The sequence below is a fragment of the Lycorma delicatula genome, chromosome 1, assembly GCF_047948215.1.
Source record: "Lycorma delicatula isolate Av1 chromosome 1, ASM4794821v1, whole genome shotgun sequence".
Classification (NCBI taxonomy): domain Eukaryota; kingdom Metazoa; phylum Arthropoda; class Insecta; order Hemiptera; family Fulgoridae; genus Lycorma; species Lycorma delicatula.
In genome coordinates, this window is record NC_134455.1 from 16,581,883 (window position 1) to 16,609,814 (window position 27,932).

Below are 27,932 nucleotides of genomic sequence, written 5' to 3' on the forward strand. Positions count from 1 at the left end.
TATCTTCAAGTAACCTCTGATAAATACAAAAATACATTGTATACATGAAGGTTATTACCGCACACATCAAACAGACGACATTCAGGAACGTGAGAGGTGAAGCCTTCATCTATAAGTGATGGAATAATCATAGCTGAAATGCGAAGCCGCACGTTTCACGTTGACTACAATATTAGTGAACGGAGTCTTACTTAGTTGCAGTTTTGTAAATATTCTTACTAAAAATGCTAATTTTCTGTAATGATATAATGTTTATTTAGTTTCTTTTATTCCAGTCTGGAGCTTTTTTTTAATCTTTTGTTCAAAAGAATTTTCAGATCGTATTACCAAACAATCTAGTCCTTATACGCTCCAAGTACTTGCTCAAAATATTCTGTCCTTATACGGAAGGTTAATGCCAAAATAATGTCCTCGGTATCCATCAAACTTCTGGATTGTTCCTCTTAAAAAGTATTAGTTAAAACTGTTTAAAATTCTTCCTGTTGTTAATGGTTCATATGGTATGACAGATATCATCCAAGTTGAAACGTCCATTCCTTAGAATTTCAACTTAAATACTGGTTCATCCCTTCAATGATTATTGATAATATTGGTTCCCCCCTCCATCGCACTTCTTATGGACATCACATCCAACTAATAATCTATCGAAAAGAGCGTCACATTCACGCTTGATTGTTCGTTTGATAATATTCAAAATGCTGTCTAACGGTATTTCAGAGACCTTCTTCCGTTTCAACGTTAACAATATACGTCATACACTCTCTTATATGAGTCTCCTCATCATGTGACAAAAGTTTATTAAACGATTCCGGTGAAATATGTTTCAAATACCATATAATGTCCTGAAACAGATTTCAAGTTGCATCGTCATCTTCATCGAAGAACAAACGAAAACTAAAACTACCAATCATCAGAACGATCTACATCATTTTAAAAATACCCCGTTCACAACACCAACAGCACCTGTTACATTTGATTTTCGTCTCTGAAAGAATAATAATAGCCTTTCGAAGCAGGAACTTCTTTATCTTCAATGTCGACATATCGAAAAGATTTCAACCGTTCGGTCTCTTTGAAAATGTCCTTTTGTGATAACTGTTGCTTCACCCAATCATATAGAAACGCACGCTATACAGTGCACATTTCCCGCTTTTGCGGAGAGGATAGGCCTCTACATTTGTGAAATCGGGTTTAGGAGTGGATTCTGGTATCTCTTTTAGAACCTACGAAGGAATTTAGCCTTATCTCACTCTTTTGTGTATATTATGAAAAAACAAAAAAAAAGGGTTTTCATGGTATTCTTGGTGTACACAGCATCTCTGTAATCCCAATCTATGTGGAGACAGTTGTTTTTCAACCAATCAACAAAAGGTTGATATCTCGGTTTGAAGTTAGATTTTGCATATGGCGGATGGAAGAACAGTTCTGTAAAGGCGCAGTGATTGAACAATGTAATTCCTTTACGATAAAAACGCCACTATTATCGAGAAAGCCTTGAAACTGAACTAAATCTTCGATGGTGACGTCCCGACTATGTATGACCTAAAAATTAAGCGTCAAACTCCTGCATGTGTGGCTTGACAGTAAGAGGGGTAATTGAAGAAGTTTTGCCAAGTTCGTATCCGATCTTTGAGTCTGTTACAATTTTTACATCACCCATGAGGTATGTAACATGGTGCGTTGAGATTTTTTTATTGATGAGTAAACTTTCTCCCCTAGACGATGGAAGAGCCCTAGAGGATGGTAGAGGGCTACCATAAAACACTGAAAATAAATTTATTTTTAAAATATTTTTATCTTTGTTTTTGTATTTTTAATGTTATTTTACTCAATTGATTTTACCATACCAGACAACAGAGTATACCGCATCATACAATCAGTACTTAACAGACAGTATGCTGCAGTCTTTTTAGGTACATTAGATGACGATTCGAACTCGAGTCTCACGTCTACTGTTTCTATCTTTAATCAATCATTTTGATTTTAAATAAATGAAATAAAGATACAAATAATTTATTTGCGTTTGAAATCAAATACAAATAAAGATGCAGATTTAAAAAAGTTGGTCATGTCAATTAAATTTTTCCTTAACTTTGTTATAATATGATTTATAAAAACGAGTAAATATATTATACGATAAATGATATACAGAGTTTTAATACAACTTAATATTTATGATGTTGCAGTGGTCAAAATTCGAACTAATCTTGTTTGTTTGGTTCTTTCTGTCCATTTGGAATTCTACTGTGACAGATCGCGTCTTCCCCACTTCTGAAGCAGATTTCACCGTCCACACGTTTTGTTATATCTTATGAACGGATGGGTATTCCTATAAATTCTACCTTCTGAAAGCCATCATTATACGTGTGTCGTTTTCTACAATTTTTAAAAGCAGCAACCGTTGGTCATCTGCTACTTGTACGTAAGGCATTTTCCACAAGACTTTAGTGAGTGTCAAATTTTAATGGGCTTTACCAACCTTAAGTGAACGAAATTGTTGTCGGAAGAAGATTTTGAAAGTATCAGTTCTTGTTTTACATTTAAAAGTATTCTCTTGTAATATTGCACAAATCTCATTAGCATTTTCAAGGGCACATGAACTGTAAACGTCCCACCAAGCAAATTTTGTTTCATAATGCTAAGACCATCATGTGCCTACCCAGGGGACTGAGTATAATTTTTGTCGCTTTCTCTTAGAGTAAGTAGGTTTTTCATTGCAGAGATTATACCCGGATGTTTTACTTGAACTACCTCAATGCCCAATATTTTACATCGTATTTCATCGAATAGAAAAAAACAACAAATTACTGACCACTTCTATACAATTATCTACCGCGTTATTTTTACCCAATAATATTCCCTTTAACGTCAAGTAATTTTCCGCTGGATGAGTGTAGATGTCTTGTTGATGAATGGATATTCTTACTTCATCATTTTTATTAAGCTTTAAGAGGCATACGGTGCCTAAGAGTGGTATTCATAACTAATGATTGAATACCTCAGTAAGACGTTACTATGTCCACATTAATTATATAACTCATTTTAAAACTGTAAATCCCAATGACTATAGAACTTTTTTTTTCAGGTTTTAATCACTTTACAGTAGTAACTTAGTTACATCTTGACTGTTAATCTGTCACTATCGCCCAATTATACTATAGTACCACTTCTTCTGACTCAATAAAAACTAAACCCATTTTAAAATTTTATTTTCATTCCTCAGATTAAGACGAGTAGTAATTATTCCTCCTTTAAAATTGACTAAGCTTCCGTTCTGATCTACAACCCGTAGCGTGATGTGTATCCGTTTCGTTTTGACAGGAAGCTAAATTACGTTATGTGGTATTTCTATAATTTTATAATCTCGTTCGACGTTAGGAAAAAATTCATGCAACACATGTCCTTCTTCACTGTCCATATGCGAACCTCTAACTAGTTCAAGTTTTGCGTATGGCGTTCACCTGCTAATGGAAATAGGTTCAGCGGACATGTGCCTTTATGTGGTTTTAAAACGACTGAATCGAAGCCTAATATCGAACGAATCGTGTTCAGTGGAGTAAAATTGACATCTAATGAACAGTACAGAATACATTTCATAGTCTTTTTATCGTACAAGATATGCAATATAGGTGAATCTGGACATATTTTATTCATTTCATTTGACGCGGATTTCTGCTTTCTTTTATTATTTTTTTATCACTTCAGGAATGAATACTTTATTTGTGTCTGAATTATCCACGTCGTTTTCAAAACATATTTGATTAGTCATTTATGTTTTAGTGTAAAATATATGTTTACAATTTCATATATTCCTTCATTATTCCTTAATGAAGGAAAATTCCATAAAGAAAATTCCATAATTTCATTATTCCTTTTTATTGGCGCCGTAATAAAACTTATTGTTTTTGTTTTTCTCGACATTAGGTATATTATTACACTAATGAAATCGATCAATTCTATTTCCCATTCTCCCTCTTCAAGTTCAATGGAAGGAAAACGTCGGTGATAAAGAATAACGTCTTTCCTGATAGACGAAACATTATTTTTCCGAGAAGCCAAGTGACCACAGTTACATGAATTTAATTTCTGTCTGTGTTCGTAGTTATACAATATTTTTAAAGGTGTTTCGTTTGAAGTCTTAAAATATCTGATCAGCTTCAACGCGGTCTTAAGTTTCCGATATTGTCAAAGTATTCTATTTTATTCCGGGTTTTTCGGTAACACACCCAATGTGTCCCGGAATTAAATTCTCCGTCTAAGTTAACAACATCCGACTCTACTGAGTTTAATTTTTCCCGTAACTCGTCTTTCATAACCACACCACTAAAATCAACGATACCTAACTTTAACGCAAACTTCCACAAATTCTTGTCGGTCAGAGGTTTTCGAGAAAGATCTTTTAATAGCAACATTTTTTCGCTGGGTTCGTTGTTCATCTCTTTTCATGTTTTTTCTTCTTGATTCCACTTCCGGTAGGACGTGAAGGATAAGGTTTAAGGTAGAAACCTTTACCGCATTTACGTGTATTATTTTTACGGATTCTTCCACCCAATTTGCTCTTTGTTCATGGTGTAGTTTCCATCAAAGTCGCAGCTTTTTCAGCGATACTAGCGTCAAATGACTTTACTCTTTCCCAAGCTGTTTCCGCTAATATTCTGTCCGCTTCAGCCCTGTTCTTCAAATCTGAATACTTAAAACATGCAATATCGTTCTTCTTACATGCACCGTCCAATTGATTTATTCCTGGATCACCTCTATTCAGTCTCTCTTGAAGTTCAGTTCCCGGACCATAATACTGATACCTTGGTATGTGAAATTTTACCGGTAATAGATCGATTCCTTTTTTTATTACTGTACCTACTGCTTTCATAGCTTAATTACATGCAACGGTTTTTGTGAAACCACTTATCAGTCTTCTTCCTTTCCTCAAACGGCTGTCTTTTTGGTACACACGTCATTTTATACATCTATTGCCGTTAAGTATTGGCGCGATAATGGTAGTATACCGCTCTATTCGTTTCTTTTATTGCTTTGATGTTAGTTTCCATCTCATTACTTACTACACTCGTGAAACTATTTTTCCATTCAGTCTAATTTTAAACGCTTTTTCCTCCGCTAGATGCCGGTGTAAATAATAAAGATAATGAAATACTGATCCTTTATTTACCGCATCTTCATCGTCTTCAGCACCACCTAAATTACGCATACGACACTCATTAACGTCGATATCGCTCTCTAGGTTTGTGTCAAAGGACATCCATCTTTGACAGAGCATATCTTTGACCCGCTCTGTCAAAGGTATCATGATAAATTAACACTAAGATAAGCGCACATCTCTTTTAATAATTCTCAGTTCTCGTAGTTCTTCGATTATCGAATTTATTTCGTTCTGATGGCCACTATGACCGGCTTCTTTTGAAGCTATCAACGATTTCAATCTTTCACAAAGCTCGTTTAGATTATTGAAATAGATGTAATCAGTTCTTCTATTTCATCAAAAACTATCGGTGTCCTAATCCTTCTTCCGGTTTTTTTCTGCAACGGAAACAACTTTCTTATTATTTTCATATATTTTGGACCAATATTCCATTTTATACTACCATATTTCGAGTTCACTGTTCTACGTGTATTTGTAAGCATAAGAATTTGTTTGTACTCTTTGAGGTCTTTATCGGCATATATGTACGGACTTGGTTCTTTCTTAAAAAGCAACTCGTGCAATCCACGTGTTCCTCGGAGTCTTGTGTTCTGTATAAAACTCCCATTGTCTTGATCGAAATTAACAGATTTGTCTCCAATTTTCAAATCATGGCTTCCGAAGTAATACTGTCGGCTTTATTTTTTACATCCCTTACTGCGTCGAACATGTACTTTCCAACTAGTTGGCCTTTGAATTTGATTGATAACCCAAGCCATGGCTTGCAGCTTTCCTGTTGGTGTTCAAGCGTCTTTTCTACTGTAACAGGTGAAACATATTCTTCCGGTGAGGCAAACTTCTTCTAGGCGTCAGCACATCCCTTCTTTTCTCCGGCATCTCCACCTCCCGCAAATCAGTGGGTTATGTAAATTCGGGCGGTATAATTCCCTCAGTTTGCATCGGTGCGTTCAATTTGGTGTGCGTCCGTTTACTTTCAACCTTTACAGTCGTTTAGGTCGTCTCTTTTCTTTTTCTTCTTTTCATTTCGGCTTGATAATCGTCCATGCACACGTCATCCTCATGTTCATAGTGTTTTTCGATTTCTTTCATTACTTGATGCAGGTGGTCCACTGAAATTGGAGATTTCACTTAATTATTAGGGATACCCGTTCGATTATTTCACTGGATGATATTTTTTCAGCTAGTTTTTTAAACTTCTTTGCGTACGATAGTTCCCTTTCGATCAAACCGAACTGTAAGGTTGCAAGTTTTCTTTTTATTTTCTTCTTAATTATCCGCGATCTCTTCCGTAAATCTCTCATGATCCTGCATCGCAGCGGTACATAAACGTATTGAAGTGCGCTGGCAGTCGTTCAAATATATTTGTGGTAAAAACATAGGTTGGTGGAACCGCTATAGCAAGCGCTCCTGTTAGCGGACACGCTAGCGCACATCGAAGCAGACAAGTAGCGCAAGTGCTTCCGTTAGCGGACCCACTAGCGCTTCTGTTAGCGTACCCGCTAGCGCGGGTGCTTCTACTGACATACGTGTTGCGGACCCGCTAGCACATAGGCTTTTCCAAAAGTTTGAAAAAGTGCTCGGGCTAGCGTGCACATTTTTCGAAAAGAAAGTAGGCTACTGCGCTGGCATTTTTACTCTGTTAAAAATTCTGTAATGTTAATGTCAAAGTTAAAGCGATAGCGACCCTTCGTTTTTGCGTTTTCTTTATCGGTTACTAAGCGGTCGTTTTTGTTGCAATTTCATGCGGAATCACATTATTGTTTAAATTCATCAAACGTCATGTCCGGTGCTACATTATCTTGGTAGGTAACCGACCGGTTTAGTTTAATGGTGAACGCGTCTTCCTAAATCAGCTGATTTGGAAGTCGAGAGCTCCAGCGTTCAAGTCTTAGTAGTCGGTTACTTTTACACGGATTTGAATATTAGATCGTAGATACCAGTGTTCTGTGGTAGTTTTAATTTCAATTAACCACACATCTCAGGAATGGTCTAACTGAGTCTGTACACTTCATTTACACTCATAAATTCATCCTTTGAAACATTATCTGAAAGGTAATTACCGGAGGCTAAGCAGGAAAAAGAAAGATCTCGTAGATATGTTTTAAATTACGCTTGTCTCGACGGAATAGCAAAACAAAGTTGCATTGTCTCTTACCAACTGTTTCGGGAGTTTGTCGTACGTCTGACATAAATAAAACACATCAACATTATTAAGACGCCTCATAGCCAAATAATTCGTAATGTTGTTTTGCTTTTCGCAAACTACCGAATTTGGTTCCATTTCTTCCGGATGAACAGCCTCCTGATTGTTATCGTGAGGGTAATAATTTATACCTTCAATGTTGAATAACACTTGTTGCAAAAATGTATACTTCGGTTGGTACAGCGATTTAGGAACCACGTACACGTTGCTAAAACGTAAACCGTTACAGTCGAATAACAAATCAAATACCGCGTTCGTCTTACCACAATTCGAAGAACCTACTACTAAACAATTAATGTTATCCGGAAGTAGCTTGCTATGTCCGTTTCATTTTATCCTTATCACCATTAGTGATTAAATCATCGAAATTATACACAGGAAGTTTATCTTGTTTTTTGACTCATTAAAAAAAAAAATGACACGTTCTTGTCAAAAATGACATGTATTCTAATACATCTTTTTCATCAACTAAGAAATCATGACTCTTTATCATAGCCCTTTTATAGTACAAGCAGTTTGTTACCTTTCCGTTTTAAGTTTTTCCCCATCAAAAATACGTCGCCGTACTTCGTCTTATTCAATTCTTTGGTATAAAACGTCCCTTTTATAATATCCCCCCTATTGTCTTTTAATTCGTACGTAACGGGAATTGCAGGTTTAAAGGCGTGTACAGAGAACACCTCGTTAGTTCAATTCGGTAAGTACCCTTTGGCAAACACCGTTTTATACTTATTTATCCTCCCTTTGTAACAGACTTTAATCTTTTTTCTTTGTACTCAAACGTCTTCTCTATAAAGAAAGCGTTATATTATACCTTACCTCACCTTCCTTCTTCTTTGGGTCGTTGATCGGTTTAAACCTATAATTCTATGGTACGAGATGTTATACTCTTTGATCAGTTCATCTAAAATATCAACCCATCTGTAATTACCCCTTTCAGTAAACTTACGCCTCCTCTTGTTTTTCAGAGTTCTATTAAATTGTTCCACTATAGAAGCTTTTCTATGGATTCAGTAGCGTAGTGATTAATATTATATTTGGTCATAAGCGATTCGACCTTAGAATTGAACTACTCCTTACCATCATCTGTTTGAAAACATTTCATCTTATTTTTTTTAAAAATAGGCTTGAGACTGTAACAGAAGTTCTTCTAGCAATAGAGGGAATGTGACGCAGGAGCCCCGTTTTCCTACTACTTTCCAGAGTTCAAACGGTTTCACTCTCTTTTAATTGGTAACATGGACGGTTCTTCGCTACTTTTTCACCAAATCTTGAATGTTGATTTTGCAGGAACATTATTTCTGGGATACGTCCCTTGAACCCTTTCATGAACCAGCTTTATTGAAGTTGGCTGAACATATTACTCCAAAATGAAAGCATACTCTTCAATTGAATACATCATGACGCACAAACACATTGATCTGAAGGGAAAGGCTGAACGCTTGTGAGTGTGTAAATGCCTTTCAACTAATACGCATGCACGACAAACCATCTTCTGACACAATGATGCCAGAAGATACTGTGTCATACGGCTGAGACCAATTTTACATGGTCCACCCTTTCGAAAGATTTGAAATCATTTTGGTGAAGGTCACGGGACTTTCTCACCTGACCCTCCACCACCAATCGTTATTCTGAAGCAGCGCGAGGCGCGTACGGCCAGTATATCTATCTCCACATCCATCATTAACTACGTATCAGAATCTAATAAGCCTATACACGAATATAGTATTTTCAGTAGATAACTAAATCAAAAAAATTTTAATTAAATTTTTCAATAACTCCATTTAGGTACATATAAATATACATAATATACCATTAAAACGTATCACGTTTAGTATGACTGACAGTATAACCTAATCGAGATAACTTGGCACAGATAAAAGGTGAAAGGTGAGATGGCAGCCAAAAACAGTACATTTCCAATAAATGTACGTTATTGGAAGATGCCATAAATCGCGTAACAATAGATGACTGGAGAAAATGGCGTACGGTAAAATTATCAAGTTCAGGGTTGTATAACTAACCCTATAGTTCATAGTGAACAATTTTTACGTTTATGTATTCTTAATAAATCATATTTTATGTAATTTCTGTTGTAACAAAAAAAATTGTTTATAACAAAATATCAGCCTCCATTACTCAGTACAAATTAAGATTCACTTATCAGAGATACAGGAAGCAATTAACAACAACAAAAGTAAAATTTTTCAACAGTGTTATTTATTTTTTAACTGCTTTGTTGAACTTGTTTAACATTCTAAAAGTTTTGATAAAACTAGTCAAACATATTTATTAAACAATTTTAAAATTTTTATAAACTTACTGTGAACAAATATTTACAACTTATATATTCACATTGTTATCTACATTTTAACATAATAATAATAAAAATAACTCAAATTCAAGAAAATAACTGAATCACAGAATAATATTAAAAATTACATGTAAATAATCGCTAAATTTTATACACTGTATATTAAAATATTGATTTTAGTACAACATGAAAAAAAGGCAAGATGATTAATGTGTAGTTCCAGTTAAAGGAAAAAAAGTACAAATAAATAATTCAAATAATGAAGTGAAATTATAAATATACTTTTTATAATAAAATTTTGTATCATTTATCATAAAATTATTCTAGATGGAAAAATTATTAAGAGTAATATAAACTCAATAGTTAGAATTATTTGAAATTCTACTCACTATACTCATGCATAAACATTGGTGTGGTTGAAAATTTGTTTTATAACAAATAACTTTCTTTTTAACTATACAAACTACTACTAATTCTAAATTTATTACAATTCTGTGAAAATGATCACAAATTACTTTTCATGTATCTACATGTTATATTCTATACTCAAATGGCGTTTTCTAAAATATAAAATAGTGGAATTAGTTAAAAGCCTACAGCATTTTATTTTAAATGGCAACAAGTGGGTTGGCATCATTTTAAATATAAAATATTCCAAGTCAAATGCAAGACTAAGGCAGTATGGGAACGAAACTGAACAATTTGTGCACATTAATAGATATGGTATTTAATTTTATGAAAAAAAAAATTATACATAAAATATTAGGTATTTTTGGGTGGAATTTCTGTGAGAAATTATAATAAAATAATCTAACCAGAGTGAATTGTACGTACTGATTGCAACATATGTAAATTTATTAAACAGTACAATTAACTAATAATTAAAAACAAATTTTGATGAGTAAAATATTTAGCAATTACTCTCATAAATACTCCCTCTATGAATCACGATAGCTTGCCATTGATGAGGGGGCTTGAGTGCTCAGTGATACAGAGTAGCTGAACCGAAGGTGCAACCATATAGGAGAGGTATCTGTTGAGAGCAGACTAATAATGATTCCTAAAAGAGGGCAGCAGCTCTTTCAGTAGTTTTTAAGGGTGTAGGTCAGGACAACTTAACGACCATATCAACATCATTCAGTCCTCCGAGTACTGCGCAGCTGAAAGCAGTGGAAAACTACAGTTGCTTTTTTTTCAAGAAAATGTAGCTCTCTTCATTTTCATATAGCAATGATGCCTTCCTTGGTAAAATATTCTGGAGGTAAATTAATCCCCTGTTCAGATCTCCAGGTGGAGACTACTAAGGAAGGGGTCACCAGAAAATTAAAAAATAACATTCTACGAGTCGGAGCGTGGAATGTTAGAAGTTTAAAAAAGATTGGTAGGTTAGAAAATTTAAAGAGGGAAATGGATAGGATAAATGTAGATGTAGTAGGAATTAGTGAGGATCAGTGAGAAGAGGAAAACAACTTATGGTCAGGTGATTTTAGAATAATTAACTCAGCTTCAAATAATGGGCAGGCAGGAGTAGGTTTCATAATGAACAAGAAGATAGGGAAGAGAGTAGAAATGCATAATGCATTTCAAAATGCATAGCGATAGAATCACTGTAATAAGGATAAAATCAAAACCTAAACCAACAACAATTGTTAATATCTATATGCCTACAAGCGCCCATGATGATGATGAGGTAGAGTGTGTATACAAAGAAATTGATGAAGCAATTGAACACATAAAAGGAGATAAAAATTTAATAATAGTTGGAGATTGGAATGCAAGCATTGGAAAAGGCAAGGAAGGAAATATAGTGGGCGAATACAGGCTGGGTAAAAGGAATGAAAAAGGGGACAAACTTACAGAGTTTTGCACGAAGTATAATTTAGTAATTGCAAACACCCAGTTTTAAAATCATAATAGAAGAATATACACTTGGAAAAAGCCAGGCGATACTGCAAGGTATCAGATAGATTATATCATGGTTAAGCAAAGATTTAGAAATCAACTCGTTGACTGCAAAACTTACCCTGAAGCAGACATTGATAGCGACCATAATTTAGTGATAATGAAATGTAGATTGAGGTTTAAAAACCTGAAGAAAACGTGTCACATGAATCAGTGGAATTTAGAGAAGCTTGAGGAAGAGGAGGTAAAGAATACAGAACAATTAGTTTATCTAGTCATGCATCAAAAATCTTAACTAGAATTCTATAAGAAGAATTGAGAGGAATGGAAGAAGTGTTAGGAGAAGACCAATTTGGTTTCAGGAAAAGTATAGAGGCAAGGGAAATAATTTTAGGCCTCAGAATAATAGTAGAAGGAAGATTAAAAGAAAACAAACCAACATACTTGGCATTTATACACCTAGAAAAGGCATTCGATAACATAGAGTGAAATAAAATAAAATGTTCAGCATTTTAAAAAAAATTAGGGTTCAAATACAGACATAGAACAATTGCTAACATTTACAGGAACCAAACAGCAACAGTAATAATTGAAGAACATAAGAAAAAAGCTGTAATAAGAAAGGGAGCCGACAAGGATGTTCCCTATTCCCGTTACTTTTTAATCTTTACATAGAACTAGCAGTTAATGATGTTAAAGAACAATTTAGATTTTGAGTAACAGTACAAGGTGAAAAGATAAAGCTGCTACGATTTGTTGATGATATAGTAATTTTAACTGATAGTAAAAAGGATTTAGAAGAAACAATGAATGGCATGGATGAAGTCCTACGCAAGAACTACCGCATGAAAATAAGTAAGAACAAAAAAAAAACAAATGTAATGAAATGTAGTAGAAATAACAAAGATGGACCACTAAATGTGAAAATAGGAGGAGAAAAGATTATGGAGGTAGAAGAATTTTGTTATTTGGGAAGTAGAATTATTAAAGATGGACGAAGCAGTAGCGACATAAAATGCCAAATAGCACAGGCAAAACGCCTTCAGTCAGAAATATAATTTGTTTACATCAAAATTTAATTTAAATGTCAGGAAAAGATTTTTGATAGTATATGTTTGGAGTATTGCTTTAAATGGAAGTGAAACTTGGATGATCGGAGTACCTGAGAAGAAAAGATTAGCAGCTTTTGAAATGTCGTGCTATAGGAGAATGTTAAAAATCAGATGGGTGGATAAAGTGACAAATGAAGAGGTGTTGCGGCAAGTAGATGAAGAAAGAAGCATTTGGAAAAATATAGCTAAAAGAAGAGCCAGACTTATAGGCTACATATTAAGGCATCCTGGAATAGTCGCTTTAATATTGGGAGGACAGGTAGAAGGAAAAAATTGTGTAAGCAGGCAATGTTTGGAATTTGTAAAACAAATTGTCAGGGATATAGGATGTAAGGGATATACCGAAATGAAATGACTAGCAATAGATAGGGAATCTTGGAGAGCTGCATCAAACCAGTCAAATGACTGAAGACAAAAAAAAACTCTCATAAAAGTTCAAATGGTGCATACCATAATGTATTATGTTGAATATATTAATACTACTTTTGGAAACAAAATTGTATTAACTTTTCTTTGCCAAACCAATAAAAATCCTGAGTAAGGATGTAGATAAGCACTACTAACTTTCATTAAATTAATGACTGCTTCAGGTTTGAATAGAGCCTACCATAAAAAAAATAATATAATATTGTACACTTAATAAATAATATATAGCAATAATTCTTAAAAATTTGACTATTAAAACATAACTTGCATACTTCTTAGAATTCAGAGAAACAAATATTATTAAAAGACAAACATTTTTTGTATTACAGTAAACTGGATAGTATTCTTTTTCTTGATTAATTTTTCAACTAATTTAAATCAAGAAAATCTAATTAGATTACAATGCATTTACTTATTAACAAAGAAATGTTAACAAATCATAAAAAAATCTCCCTTACAGAAAAGTTGATGAAAGGTTCTTTGTAGTTTGTCCACAGATTTTTCAGTCTTTGTTTATACCAGATGCTAAATTACACATGAAATTTAACAAATAACAAAAATAAATATCAAGTTGCAAAAAAAATTACAGCATTTCAACAAACTGATTTGATGAAAATCAAAGCTACTAATCAATTAATGGCAAATTCAGGAAACAACACAGTAAATTAAGTCAAGAGAAAGAAAATATATTTAGTGATTAACCATAACATGAAAAACTGATCTTAATGCACATCATATTGATATAAAGTTGATCACTTTTCAACCAGTTTCATGAGAAATTTAGATATTCTTATACATTAAAGAAATGAAACTGGAACAAAAGAATTCTCAATTAATTTATATTTAAGTAGGTAAAATTACAAACTCATCTCCTTAAATTCTTTTTTAAGACAATATAAAAATTCTGTAAAATCTCTAAAATGTTAGAGAATATTTTGAAATAATGATTGTAGTAGCTCTCCTGATAGGGAGATTTAAGATGATTATAAAACAGAAAAGAAATTTGAACATGCTTAAATCTAGTCTGTTAAAACAGATTAGTTGGATCAAGTATATAAGCAATTTTAAGTACAAAATTATCTTGGTAATATAAAACAATTAAGAAAAATGAATTAGTTCTAGCAGTGTCAAGCTACAATCTACAGTCAATGAATCTTAATCTAATACAAGTATTAAAAAAACTCAAATTTCTATAATTGTATGTGAATAGAAGATGAGACCGGCATAGTGTAAAAACATGTTCCATAGTCAAAAGTAACATATTATTAACTGTCAAGTAACATTTTGTTAATTGGTCATTTTATTTCTTCTACTGTTGCTCAATCCTACTTTTAGAGTTACACATGTTTATAAAACATTTTAAATAAAACATGAGAATCTTTTTAATTAGAATTCAAGTGATAAAACAAATCTACAGTAAACATCGTCATAGCAAGATATCCAAAAAATTCAAAATATTAAATATATACCGCAACTGATGACTCAATACCAAAGACAATCAAGTTGTCATCTGTAAGGAAGTTTTAGGTCACATAAATGCATATGAAAAGTAATTTGTTATCACAGTTGGTTTGCAAAATCATCATAAAAAAAAGTTTGATTGAACGTAAAAATCTGTTAACATAAGTTTCTGACAGTTAATTCCTGATAAACTTTCATTATCTGATGGATGGTTAAAGTTCTTCAGTAGTAGTTGATGTCAGTATTTAAAATATGTTAACAAAAACTTCTTCCACTGTGGTGATGCAATGTATAACTGATATGCAAGTTTTGTAAAAAGTAATCAATGCAACTGTGCTTTCTAAGTATCTGCAAATTTCCATACTGGATTCTGTGAGCTATTCATTCACAACAAAATTCAATGTATCTAATACATTTTTCAATAAACATATACTTAGAAAAATTATATCTTATGTATTGTCTTACTTTGTCATTAAGAAATACATCAAATAATGAATCCATTTTTTTTATTCCTAGTGAATATAGTTATCACTGTCACTTACATATTTAATGATTTTTTTCACAATATTCTTTATACTTGTTTTTAATTCCTACTTTATAGTGAAAGTAAAGATAAATTAATATGTATATAATATTAGTAACTAATGTATGGCTACCTTTAGCTAAGAATGCTATAAATGAAGTTTTAGAAAACAATTGGAATTGTTGAAAATAATTCTTTAAGGCAGTAAATAAGTCCTAATTATGACAGTGACTTGAAAACATTACATGAAGCACAAAGAAGTCATTCTGTTCATTACATTGTCGGCAAAGTTATAGCAGTACTATTAAAGAAATCAGTAAACATTCACAAAGGTATAAGGCACATAAATTTCTTAAATTTGTTTTTTTCATTTATGTGACTACTTCTGAAAATTTCTGGTTGAAAAAACCCCAAAAAACTTGTTCAAAGAAATTTAACAAACAAAAAACTTGCTTTATACTTAAAAAAAACAACATAATAGCAATTTATGCAGAGATAAAATTAAAGTAACTTACTTCATTATTTGTCAATAGTGTGTCTAAATTATATTAATTCTAAGGGTATTTAAAAATGATTTATTCATTCTATTTATCAAATCTTTCATATTTATTCTTTCTATTGTTTTTTTTTAACAAAAACTAAAACCTAGAAAAGCAATTAACAAGAAAACAGTAGTCTGGCTGATGGTTTTCTGCTCTAATTCAGAGCTAGCATTAGGCTAACTGTAATATACAGAGTAAACTGCTTTTTTAAAGGCAGGAAAAAAGTAAATAATAAATGAGTGTATGAATAACAATTAACATGTCCAATGGAAAGTTAAGAAACACAAACTCAAATCAGTTTTAATTAACAAATAAGCATATTACATTCATTTTTGTGTATATAATTATGCATAACATTTTAACAATATTAAAATGTTTATTAAAAATAAACAATGAATTTATAAATTTTATACAAATTTATACAAAAATATTTACAAATTATTACCAATCAACAAATCATTTATATATTTATAATAATTACAGCAAACAAAAAGTATACAGCATGTAAAGTATCCAGGAATTTCACATGTAGGCCAAAAAAAGGTTTAGATTAACTAAATTACATTATTAATAATTATTTAAACTGAATAATTAGACAGGAAAAAATACAGGAATACCTTGTTTAATAAATAACCTTTTATTTAAATAATTTTGGACTTATACAGTACACTTTTACAATGCCCCTTGACTTTCGTTAAGACAGAAATAAATACATGAAATCAAAATCTGAGTGTATTAACTTTAGTAAGAATTTTATTACATAAGAGGATGTGGGTAACTATGACTTATTAAGTTCATTAAAAATGAACTTTTGGTTAGGCAGATAAAATTTGGCAGTTATTTTACAAATTAAAAGTTGCGCTAATATATTTATATTTTACAAATGTTAATATTTTTAATATAGTGTACAAGTAGATATAAGTACTGTTTAAAAATTTGCAACACATTTATGTCTGCTACATTTGTGCATTAAAAAACAATTTCTATAAAAATGCTAACATCAAAGGAATAAAATATATAAAAATAGAACGATTAGTCTTATCTGTCAACTATGTAATATACACTAACACATAACATCATCATGTTAAAAATTTACATATTCATTTTAATCATTTATATACAAAACGTTTAATATCAGTAGGTAACTACAGTTAACCTAAATCTGTCAGCTTTTAGTACCCTTTAATAATTGTTCAAAAAGCAATTCAATTCCATTTATAAATATTCAATGTAATATCATAGTGTACTTTCCTTGTATGAAAAATGTGCTTTCATCTATGCAAGCTATTTAAGCAACTAATTACAATGTTTGATAAATTTCTGATCTTTTAATCTGTATCCAGCAATAGAATCACGATACTGTAAAATTCTTTTTATGTAAAGCAACTGTAAATACACACACACACACACACATTATATATCACAAAAGAGGTAAAATTCATCAAAACACTGTTAAAAAAAAACTATACAAATTAATAATAAATTCAACTAAATAATAAAAATTTAAGAGATATTTTTATTGTAATATTATTAAAATTAAAGTCTGTATTAAATCAGTTTATACATCATTCAATGAATTAAATGAAACTTAATGTACTACATTTAAAACTTTATGCAAAGTAACTTCAAATATTTTCATTTTTTATATATTATCTCTTGAAATATTAATAAGTCAGTATTTGCTACAAAAAAAAAAAGTAAATAAAGCAAAGAAATAACTAAACAAATATGAATGTTAACTATAGAAATTAAACAGCTTATTGAAAACAAAATGAGAGTTACTGCTGCTTAAAAACCAGAATAAGTAATTAAATTTGAATAGAATATCATCACTGATTTCATACATGTGTACTTATAAATTAATCCTCTTTATTTTGTAATACAAAAAGGGCTAATTATTTTTCCTCTAAAAACTTATACAGATAAAGAACATTATTTCATTACTTTATAGTTTGGTGATATCTGATAAAATATAGCCAAAAATTTGAAAAATAATTAAATTTTGATAATCTAATTTTCAATTTCAATTGAAAATAAGACTTAATTTTCTTAGCAGATACCTTCTATCGGTCTCAAGTTAATTAAATAATTTAAAGAAAAAATCTGTATAAAAATAATTAAAAGGAAATGTGTTATTTATGGTGCGTTATCTATTTACTATGTAGTTTTTGTAAGTTAAAATACTTTTACAGATTTCATCTTCATTTATATATAAATATTACTTAATAAAATGTTGTACAATATTAACTGACAATGTTAAAGTTAAAACATGTAAATACTTAAAGAGAAGAAATTGAGATTCATATCCTGATTCTAACATTTCAAGTGATTAGTGTCAGATTATAAGTTTGCAAGGAAAGAAAAGAACATAACTTCTCCAATATTAATAATTATTTCTACCCTATAAAAAATAACATTTTTTACTCTATATCAGACAGACTAAGGGAGTAAAAGCATATTTCTTGTTTTGGCACAAACAATTTTAATATATTTAATTTGTACCTTATTTTAACTGTTAAAAACATGCATATATAACATCCCGTTTATTAAATACAGCCTGACCTTACATTGTAAAGAAACTGTAAATTTATGCCAAAACTCAAATATATTAGAAATAAATTAGGATAAAGCTACAAATCTAACTTGAATACAAATCAAACCTGAAATTAGTTCAGTAACGTCATTTAATAGATGTTATAGTTACTATTAAATAATGAATAATTTAGGTTACTTGTAATAAAAACAACATTTAATATTGAAGCTATAGCTTTATTAAGATATATCTGACAATTAACTAGTATTTAACCAATTGCAGCTACACAAAGTCTAGATGTCTTAAAAGACAATATAATACTAATACTCACATTTAAACAACAGTCTTTAAAATATATAAATTAAAAGTTGAAAATGTTATTAATTACTACAGCAATTGGTCTGCTTTACATACGACTAAATAATGGTATTCAGTGTTGCAGATACAGATTAAACTAAATATAAAAATGCTAGCTTGGCAAATACCACATTTTGATAATTCTCAGTATGTAATGGCCACTGAAGTAAGATATTTAATTGCTCAAAGCTTGTTAAGATGAAAGTAAGTTTTTTTTATTACTAAAATCATAAACATTGTGATATCGTATAGCTACTGTCAACATCATATAGCTATTGTCATGAATTACAATCACTCCCCAATGTTACAAAGAAAAGAGATGAGTAAAATGATTTCCTATGAATTACTTCAGAGAGCCAGATATACTCCTGTACGTTGTACGCCGAGTCTACCAAAATAAGTTGATGTTCAGCTCTACAAGTGGCAGTTCACTCTTTTTCATCACATGGGTGAACATCATTAATTATAAATAAAGTAACTGACTGCTATCTCATCTATCACATGCACTTTACATAAACTGTAGTTATAAAAAAAAACTTTTGGGAAAATGGTGTAAAGCTGACAGTTAAGACATCAATAGAGTTTATAGAAATTTAAATTCCATATAAATTATTCAACTATTTGCAATATATTAAGTAATAAAGATTTAACTGCACATTTATAACCATTTAAGATTTTTCACTATACATGAAATATAACAATAAGTTGTTCATAAGTAAAAATATTTTACAGTTACATAAAATAAATTTATTACAAAAATATTCTGTTTATTAACACCAGCATCCTGTATGTTGTACTAAACTTTAAATCAAATTAATTCAATAGTCTTTGCAACAGTTATTAAGTCAAGCTCTCTCTAATTCGTTATAATATTGACATACTTTAAATTATTATACATTTAATTCTACACATTACAAAAAAAAAAATATTTTTAACATAGATTACTTTACTGGCTTACATATTCTACGTAACCTTAGAATATTTAGTGACAATGTTCTACTATAAGCATAAGTAACAATAAAATTGCCCACTCTGATCACCAACTACATTTTCCAAGTGGAATCAGAGTATAATTAAGAAATATTAACAATTATAGGATCTACAGTAACAGATAATTTTTGGATAATACTGTAATTAAACTAATTTTCCTTTTAGAAAATATAAACAAGTATGACTTTTCAACATTGAAAATTCTTAACGCAATTATAACTTGAATTTAAAATGTTATTGCGCATAATCCAGTCACAAACTAAACAGATCACTATGGAATAGAATAACTGCCCAAAGGTAGCACCAAATGTGCAACAATACTGTTTACACATTTTAACTTTTTCCAGGACTAACTTTTTTTGAGTAAACATCTCCAAACAAAAACATTAGTCATAAAAAAATTTCTGCTGACTGAAATATATTAATATCAACTACCAAAGTAGAAGCAAATGAATTTAGTTAGCACATATAGTTTTAAACATTTTTCAATAACAAATTATAATCAGAAACAATTATTACACAGATTAATATTTAAAATAATTTGTTGTATTATTAAAAAAAAAAAAAAGTTCAACACAGTTAAGAAAATACTATGTTGTAAGTATACAATTTAATTCTTCAACATATATATTGAGCATGATTACTTAAACTGGCAGTATGAAACTGAATAAAATGGTGATCAAAAGTTTTCAATTATATATTTTTTAAAATAATCTTACTATACTTAATTACAATTGCTTTTACCGATGTCATGTAGAAAGTTGCAATTTAAATTCAAAATTAATTTATGTAATGCTTAATAGTTCATCCACAGCTATTACAATAAACAAAATGTATTTTAAAATCTGAATTATATCAATTACAACAAATATATAAAAAATTGCAATATCAATCTTATGTACAAACAATAATAAATATAATTTGTATAAAATTAATATTTAGAAGCAATTTTTTTCAATTTCAACTTTAAGCTAATGCAAAATGCAGTTAGTTGTTTAAATCTTAGAATCTTTTTTTTACAAAATGTTATACCACAGTAATTATTGACATTCTGCTGCCTTAAGTTGTTGCATTAATTGTTTATATATTAATTATACGTGGTAATCATGAAACTGATTATGGACTTGCACTGCAAAAATATTTTTTTAAATGTCTTTAAAAGCTGATTTTTTTATGAACATTATTAATAATTGCAGTGTAGGTAAAGAGTTTATGGTAAACTTCAGTTTTAATTTAACTACTATATTTAGGTATGTTTGAATGATTAAAAAATTGCTTTGTTTTAACAAAATTCATAGGTAAACTGGAGGGTTTTATTATATAAGCTTAATTAATTTATTTTATACTGTTTAATTTTATGGGCTGATTAAAAAAAGTTGTGTTTCAAAATTTAATGGAATTTCTTACATGATAGTAGTTAAAGGAAGTGTGATAGTGGATTGCAAATTACACTTATTTAAGATACTTTTGATTAAATAAATAAATTATAGCAACAAGGCTATTAATACAATTTTTCTACAAATTCATCTTCTATAATGTCAAAATTATCATTTGAGTTACAATGTGTGATTTACTTATTCACTGTGAACCTTATCTGGGTTCAACCAGTTTATAACTGGTTGAACACATATATTTAACCTTGACTGTTAAATAATATTTTAAGCAATTATCATACATTCTTAAGAAATACTTAATTACCATTACAATCACGCATAAAAATATCGAGAACCCATACTAAATTATGACAAGAGATAATATGCTTAAGCACTAAGTGCTAAAATGACCAAAATACAATTTTTACTTTACTGTTCACCTGGTTGTAGAGAAAAATAACTTTCTATTTGATGCAGTTAATCATAAAATATCCTAAATTTTAGTACATTTAAATTAACTAATTGTTTCTGAAGATGATAGTATAAAAAAATGTTTAAACTATACGTTAAGTAAAGCCACTAACTTTCTATTTTGGTGATTAACAAAAAAATATAAATCTAATTCAAATGAATCCATATTATTACCTGTGTAACTCACTTTTAAGTAATAAAATATACAAGAAGAAAAAAAATTTAACAAATATTTGATTACAATATTCTGACACAGAAATAAAGTAATAAACAGAACTATCATTACAAAAGGAGAAGATAAGCTACTGTTGTTATACATATAAAAAAGCACTTTTCAAGAAAATTGGTTGACATTTAATGTTATTTCGATCTGTACAAAAAGTTTCCTATGTGTTTAAATACAGTATTTTTCTGATTTGCCTTTGAAAGTGCAATTTTCCTACTTTTCCTAATTACATGTGTAAGATAAGTAGCAGTTTTAAGTTACTCTTTCAGTGTTTTCATCATTTTATCAGCACTATTTAGGCAATGATATAAATAAAAATTAAACAGAAAATCATATATATATATATATATGTATGTATATATATATATACACACACACACACACACACATTACATAACAGTCAACTGAATATGTTCCCCAGCTGAATCAAATTACTTTGAAACAACTATTCAGAAAATATAGGATTACACTGATAAACTGAAAAATTTTATGGATAAAAGAATTTAGGAATTTGTGGGCGATTCATAATAAAAATTTTTATATAATGTTACTGTTATTTAAAACTTATCTGAAGCCTTTTCAATTAAGTTGCCGCACCCTTTTCTCCCCTAATTTTGTGATTACTCATTTGTAATTTTTTTCTAATAGCTTATAATAAACGTAATAACAGAAAGATAAGGTAGGCTCTTGTTTACTACTGTGTAATGTTCCTATTATCTTTGTTATCTATTCAGAATCTATTTCCAACTTCTTTTTATGTTGACTGTTGTGTAGGTACTTATTATGCAGCATGATGTTGCTTGTAATACTGATAGTACAAGAGAAGGTAGTCTATTTTCTTAAGAACATAGGGATTTTACATTATGTTTAATTGTTAGTGGGTACAAAAGACAGGCATTTTCTTTTTCTGAGAAGCAGGTTGGGTGTAGATGCCTGAGGAGGTAGTGTGTAATTACAAAGTTTGCTAGCTGAACAGGATATGGATAGAATGTCATCTTCTGTTTGACAGTTATCTATAGACGCCTGGTAGGAAGAACAGGTTGACAAAGTTATACAAATATCAATGATTGGAAAAACTAGTTACATTAGGGGTGCAAGACTCACTATTGAGAAATCACAGAATGGAGGCCTGAACAAAATAAATCCTGTTTCAGCCAGAGGAAATATAACGTCATCCTTGTCTATCAAGATAAGAAGTGTTTTATACATGTGGTTACAGAAAATACAGCTAATATACTGTCAAACATGATCTGTGAATGTATTAAACTGCATTATCATTTCAGATTTATGGAGAGCATATAGTGGGATAGAAAATATTCCAGGTATGAATTTACAGCAACAGACAATCATGTCCACAATATCATCAATGAGGTAATATATGCTTATGCTTAAACTATTATTGTGGGCACCAGCTAAACAGAGTAATCAGAAGGATTGTGGCACTAGTTGTCAGCTAGTAATTGTGCAAGTTTCTGTAATATTAATGTTATTGTGAGAATGCAATAACTATGTAGGACAATCTCCGCTTGCTGACAAGCAAATCAGCATTTTTATGGTAATTGAATACAATGAGTGAAATTTGGTTTGTCTTAATTTTTTACCTTGTTCTATTTTTGCCTCTATTTACTTTGTTACATGTAATGATGACCGTCTTGTGTGGGAATGATAGAAGGTTCAAAACTTTTTTTTTTATAAGAAAGATTAAGATGTATAAAAATGGTTAAGTACAAGTTCTGTGAAAATACTTAACATCCCAGAATATGTATTAACAAAAAAAAAAAAATTAAGATAGAAAAATATGAACTACAACCAATTAATTTCTGTTAAATGAGTCTGACTAATTTTGGTCAGATACATATTTAAAATTGTTTGCCAATTACTGTACTTAATTTAGATTACATATTTATATAGCAACCTTCTCTTAAAATGTGTAATTAGAAAATCAAATATTGCAACTAATTCGAGTTAGCCTTTCCACCTTTTATTAATAATGAAAACATTAAACTTTGTTTTTAATATACTTTACGAAATTAATTTAGTGACCATTACAGTTAACTGAATAAATCAGAACTTTTTTATAATGCTTAAAACTAACAAAAACAAAATTCAATACCCAAAAACAATATGACAAAACAAATATATTACTGTTACCTACAAGTATTAATATAGCCTACACATTTTAAAAGCCCACAACCGTTTTTACTAAGGCCTAATTTGTCAAAATGATTAAATGAATGAGTTTTTATCAACATTTCATTACTGATCTATATTTTGAGCGTATTATTTTGAAATTTATTCACTTATTTTACGATAGTGCTCATCATATAACAAAGAGATAAGAAAAGACAAAAACACAATCAAATGCCATCACATAATTCTAAATTAATGTAAAGACATTTATGATTAAAATACCCTGTTACATACAGAGAAAAAAATTCTTCAACTACTCACAGATCAAATCATTAAATTCAAATTTTTAATGGTGGGTTTTCTTTTGATCAAACCCCAAAAACAGAGAAAGATTTTCTTCTTTATCAGGTATAAGATAAATATCTTATCAGGTTATGGTAATTTTCTTAAAATATTTTTTATTTTGGAATAATAATACACATCAATTGCCACTCTACACATAAAAATGTGTAACATATAATGCTTATATTTGTTCAATTCTTAGAAAATATAAAGTTCACAATTAATAAGTAAGATTGTGTAATTAAATCTAAAGCTTCAACTATTTTTTTCACAACCAAATCAAAAATTTATTTATAAATACCATGGAATGAAAAATGTATTTTACATAAAATCCTTTAAAAACCTGATGAGTAATTTTAAAACACCTCTTAACTTGATTGAAAACAAAATTGTTTTAACAGAATTCCATTTCCATTAAATGAACATATAAAGAGATGAAATTAATACAACTAAAATAAATCATGAACAAATAATAAAATGTATTTAATAAACTTAAAGAAAAAAGGAATGTTAGAAACTTAAAAACTAAGTTAAAAATGGCTAAGATTTTTCCAGTTCCTTGTAAAATAAATAGTAATTAAGTTTTTAGGCAACCAATTAAGATTTTCTTAAACCAGCAACAAAAGAAAATATTTTCAAAGAAATTATGTAATTAAAAAAAAATAAAAATAAACATTGTACACTTTTTTTAACATTAACTTTCTTGTTTCTGTCACCTATGATTTAATTACCAAAACAATGAAAAAGATGTCCACAAATAGAAATTACTTTTTTTATATTAAGGCAAATGATTTTGATTAAAGAAAAAAATATGATCTGGGGGTATGAACAAAGGTTTAAGTAATGTGAGTGAAAGGGATTATCCCGAACTAAAGTGATGGCATCTGAAAGTTGAAACAAGTGTTTGACAGTTATCAAGAGTATAACAAAATAGTTTTATAATCAAAACATATATTAATAATAAAAATAAAAAATCAATAAATATTTATTCTACGCAATAGTAATAATAATGAAAAAAAAAAATCAAATTTTGCATATTATTATTATTATTCTTGTCGCATTTCAACAACATTAAAATATTACAATAGTAACATTATAATATAGAAGGTATGTCTTTATCTCTAGTATACACTGAGTATCATAGCAACAACAGACGTATAATTTTTATCAATAATTTTTCAATGAAAATTTCTTCACTACACTAGTACCCTGACTAAACGTTCTTCGTATTGAGTCGAAGCACCAATGGTAAAATTTTTATTTATAAAAAAGTCCAGTAGTATTTTCAATTCTTAAAATTAAAAATAAGCAAAAATGTACTCATGTGTGAAGCTTGGTATCTAATAAAGATCACAATTGTAAAATAACACTAAAAATTCTTGAATACTGTAAACCAGGCAATAAACCTGACGTACACCTTAAAAATTATATTTAATAAAAAAATGCATAATACAAATTAAATAACAAAGGTTCTGATCGTTAAAAATATACAAATAAAAAACATACTGGGTAAATTACTGTAACAAAAATAACCACATTAAATAAAAGCGTTAAGTTTTTAAATATTTACTCAATAATAAATGTAACAACGTAAAAAAAAAATTAATAAATACAGACACAACATGTAAATTTCCATATTTTACAAATTACAGTAACAGAATTAATTAAAAAATAAAACAATCATATACAGTTTTTTAAAAATAAAATAATAAAAATGCACATAAAAGATATGTAATTTTTTGTATGATTTAAATGATCATATATTGATCTTTTAATTTATAATACTTGCAACCTAAATGTAATAAATAAATATTTCATTCACTTTACTCCACAGGTACAAACTTGTAAACGAGTATTAATGAAATCTATAGGAAATATTATGCAAACTGTTAAGAATATTAAGGCTCTTAGATATAATTATACTAAAAAACATATGCCTCACTTACAACATTTATATGATAAAAATACCTTTTAATAATAACAGAAAATTATGCACAAACCGCTAAATAAAACAACTTTCAATCCTCTTAAATAATTGATAAATATACTACCCACATTCAGAATTCATTAAATTATATTAGCAGATCCTGATACTTGTATTACTGCATCTGTAAATTCAATTACTATTAAATAATTTTATACAGGTGAACTACTAATATAAAGAAAAAAAAAATCCAATTTTTTTTACATATAAATAAATTAGCATTGAACATTTTTTTTAGTTTTTTGTTTATAAATAATACTCTTGATAATTTTAGTTCATAAATGTATAATAAATAAATACAACGTACAAAAGAGAATGATAATTAATGTTTGGTTAAATGTCTGGTTACATAAATTAACACATCAGATCTAATGAAAAAAAATTATATATTTTCAGTAATATGCTACTATAATGAGAATAAATTAAGATGTTTGATGATGAAATTGGTGTACGAATTGAATGACAATGATACAAAGTATTATAATAATATATGACAATAACTAATAAAATGTGTGCACTGAAAAATATACCACACACACATTTAACAGAGCAAATGATAATTTTACTCAAGCTTCACACAGAGTATATCATACATATTTCTGGTCTACCTATGTGTGATGTCTAACAATGACGAAGTGTTATGTGAACTTTCTGCTGTATGCACTGTTGTGAATGAAAGGGCATTGTATAAACCTGAACCAGATACAGATGGCAGTTCCAATTCCCTCATTTTTCCTGCAGAGCATGGTGCTCGTGATTCAGGCCTGGGCTTTGAGAATTGCACTTGAGACTCGCCTGCAAACAAGATATATATAACAAAATTTATTACAATACACCAAGAACGAGTAAGTATTTGTAAAAATTAAACTTCCTGCAAAAATGAGTAGAAACCTCACAACTCATCACATCTGCTACTATAGTATCACATAAGAAAAATAAAAATAAACTGTTAAGCTCATAATCAAATATATTAAAAGTTTTCCCAATTTTTGAATTTGCTGCAAAAACAATTACTTCTTTCAATATAGACAACTAATTTATTCAGACTTCAGAAATCCTGAAGGATGTTAAAATGAACAAAAAATCAAAGGAAAAACTCGTAACTGTAAATTAAATTACACAAATTGCCTAGAGAAGAAGTACAACATTTTATATTTAAAAGAAGACAAAGAAAGAGTATTTCTAGCAGCAAAATTCAGCTGCTAAGAATTCTAAATCCTAATTTTTAAGGTTTTTCCCTGCTAGAATGAAACAAGAGTTAGATATCTCATTTGATAAAGCAAGTGAAACACTGCTGTCAAGTTACAATGCCGAAAACAAATCATACCTGACCTTTACCACATTTTATTTTTCGCTAAGCTTATATCTTCTTTTTTTGAAGTTATTAATAAGAAAAATACACACCAATACACATAGAAATGAATTATTTATCTCAGAACCATGGGAAAACTTGTCTCCTCAATTTTTGTTTTCTTTTATTTTTAACAACACAGAAAGAACTTGAAATTTTTCTAATTTTAATGTTATATAAAGTACATAACACTAATTAAATATAATTATTAATAATAATAATTAAATGCATACTACTACTACAAAAACATGCTAAAACATTATAACAATAAAACTCTGAAATTTTTTCCTTTAAATTGTTTGTTATGATTTAAAGTAAAGCATTTGGTCGTTTTAGTTGAATTATTGTAGCGATATACTCTGACATTGCTTCTATATTCACTTGCGTATTTGAAGGGACTATGTTAATGTTTTCTAGAAGTTGTCTTCTCATGTTGAGAAATTCTATATTCTTTAATGTTAGGAAACCTTAGAGAATTTCTTATTCCATAATCTTCAAGTGTTTAGATGTTAGAAATTCGACTACGATAAA

At 29.5% G+C, this 27,932-nt stretch overlaps 1 protein-coding gene across 3 annotated transcripts in view; it reads right to left on the bottom strand.

The window, feature by feature from the left end:
- Positions 1-15,906: 15,906 nt before the first annotated feature.
- The window catches only part of LOC142329398 (mitoferrin-2-like), a 122,304-nt gene continuing 110,278 nt past the window's right edge, over positions 15,907-27,932 (bottom strand). For 2 of the 3 annotated variants that reach the window (XR_012757505.1, XR_012757515.1), the window contains exon 7: positions 26,707-26,845. Coding sequence is in view for 1 of the 3 variants with exons in the window: in XM_075374011.1 (XP_075230126.1) it covers positions 26,655-26,845 (191 nt within the window). In the remaining 2 variants the exon portion in view is untranslated. Of the gene's footprint in view, positions 26,846-27,932 lie in introns of all 3 variants that reach the window. The other variant, XM_075374011.1, reaches the window with a different exon arrangement.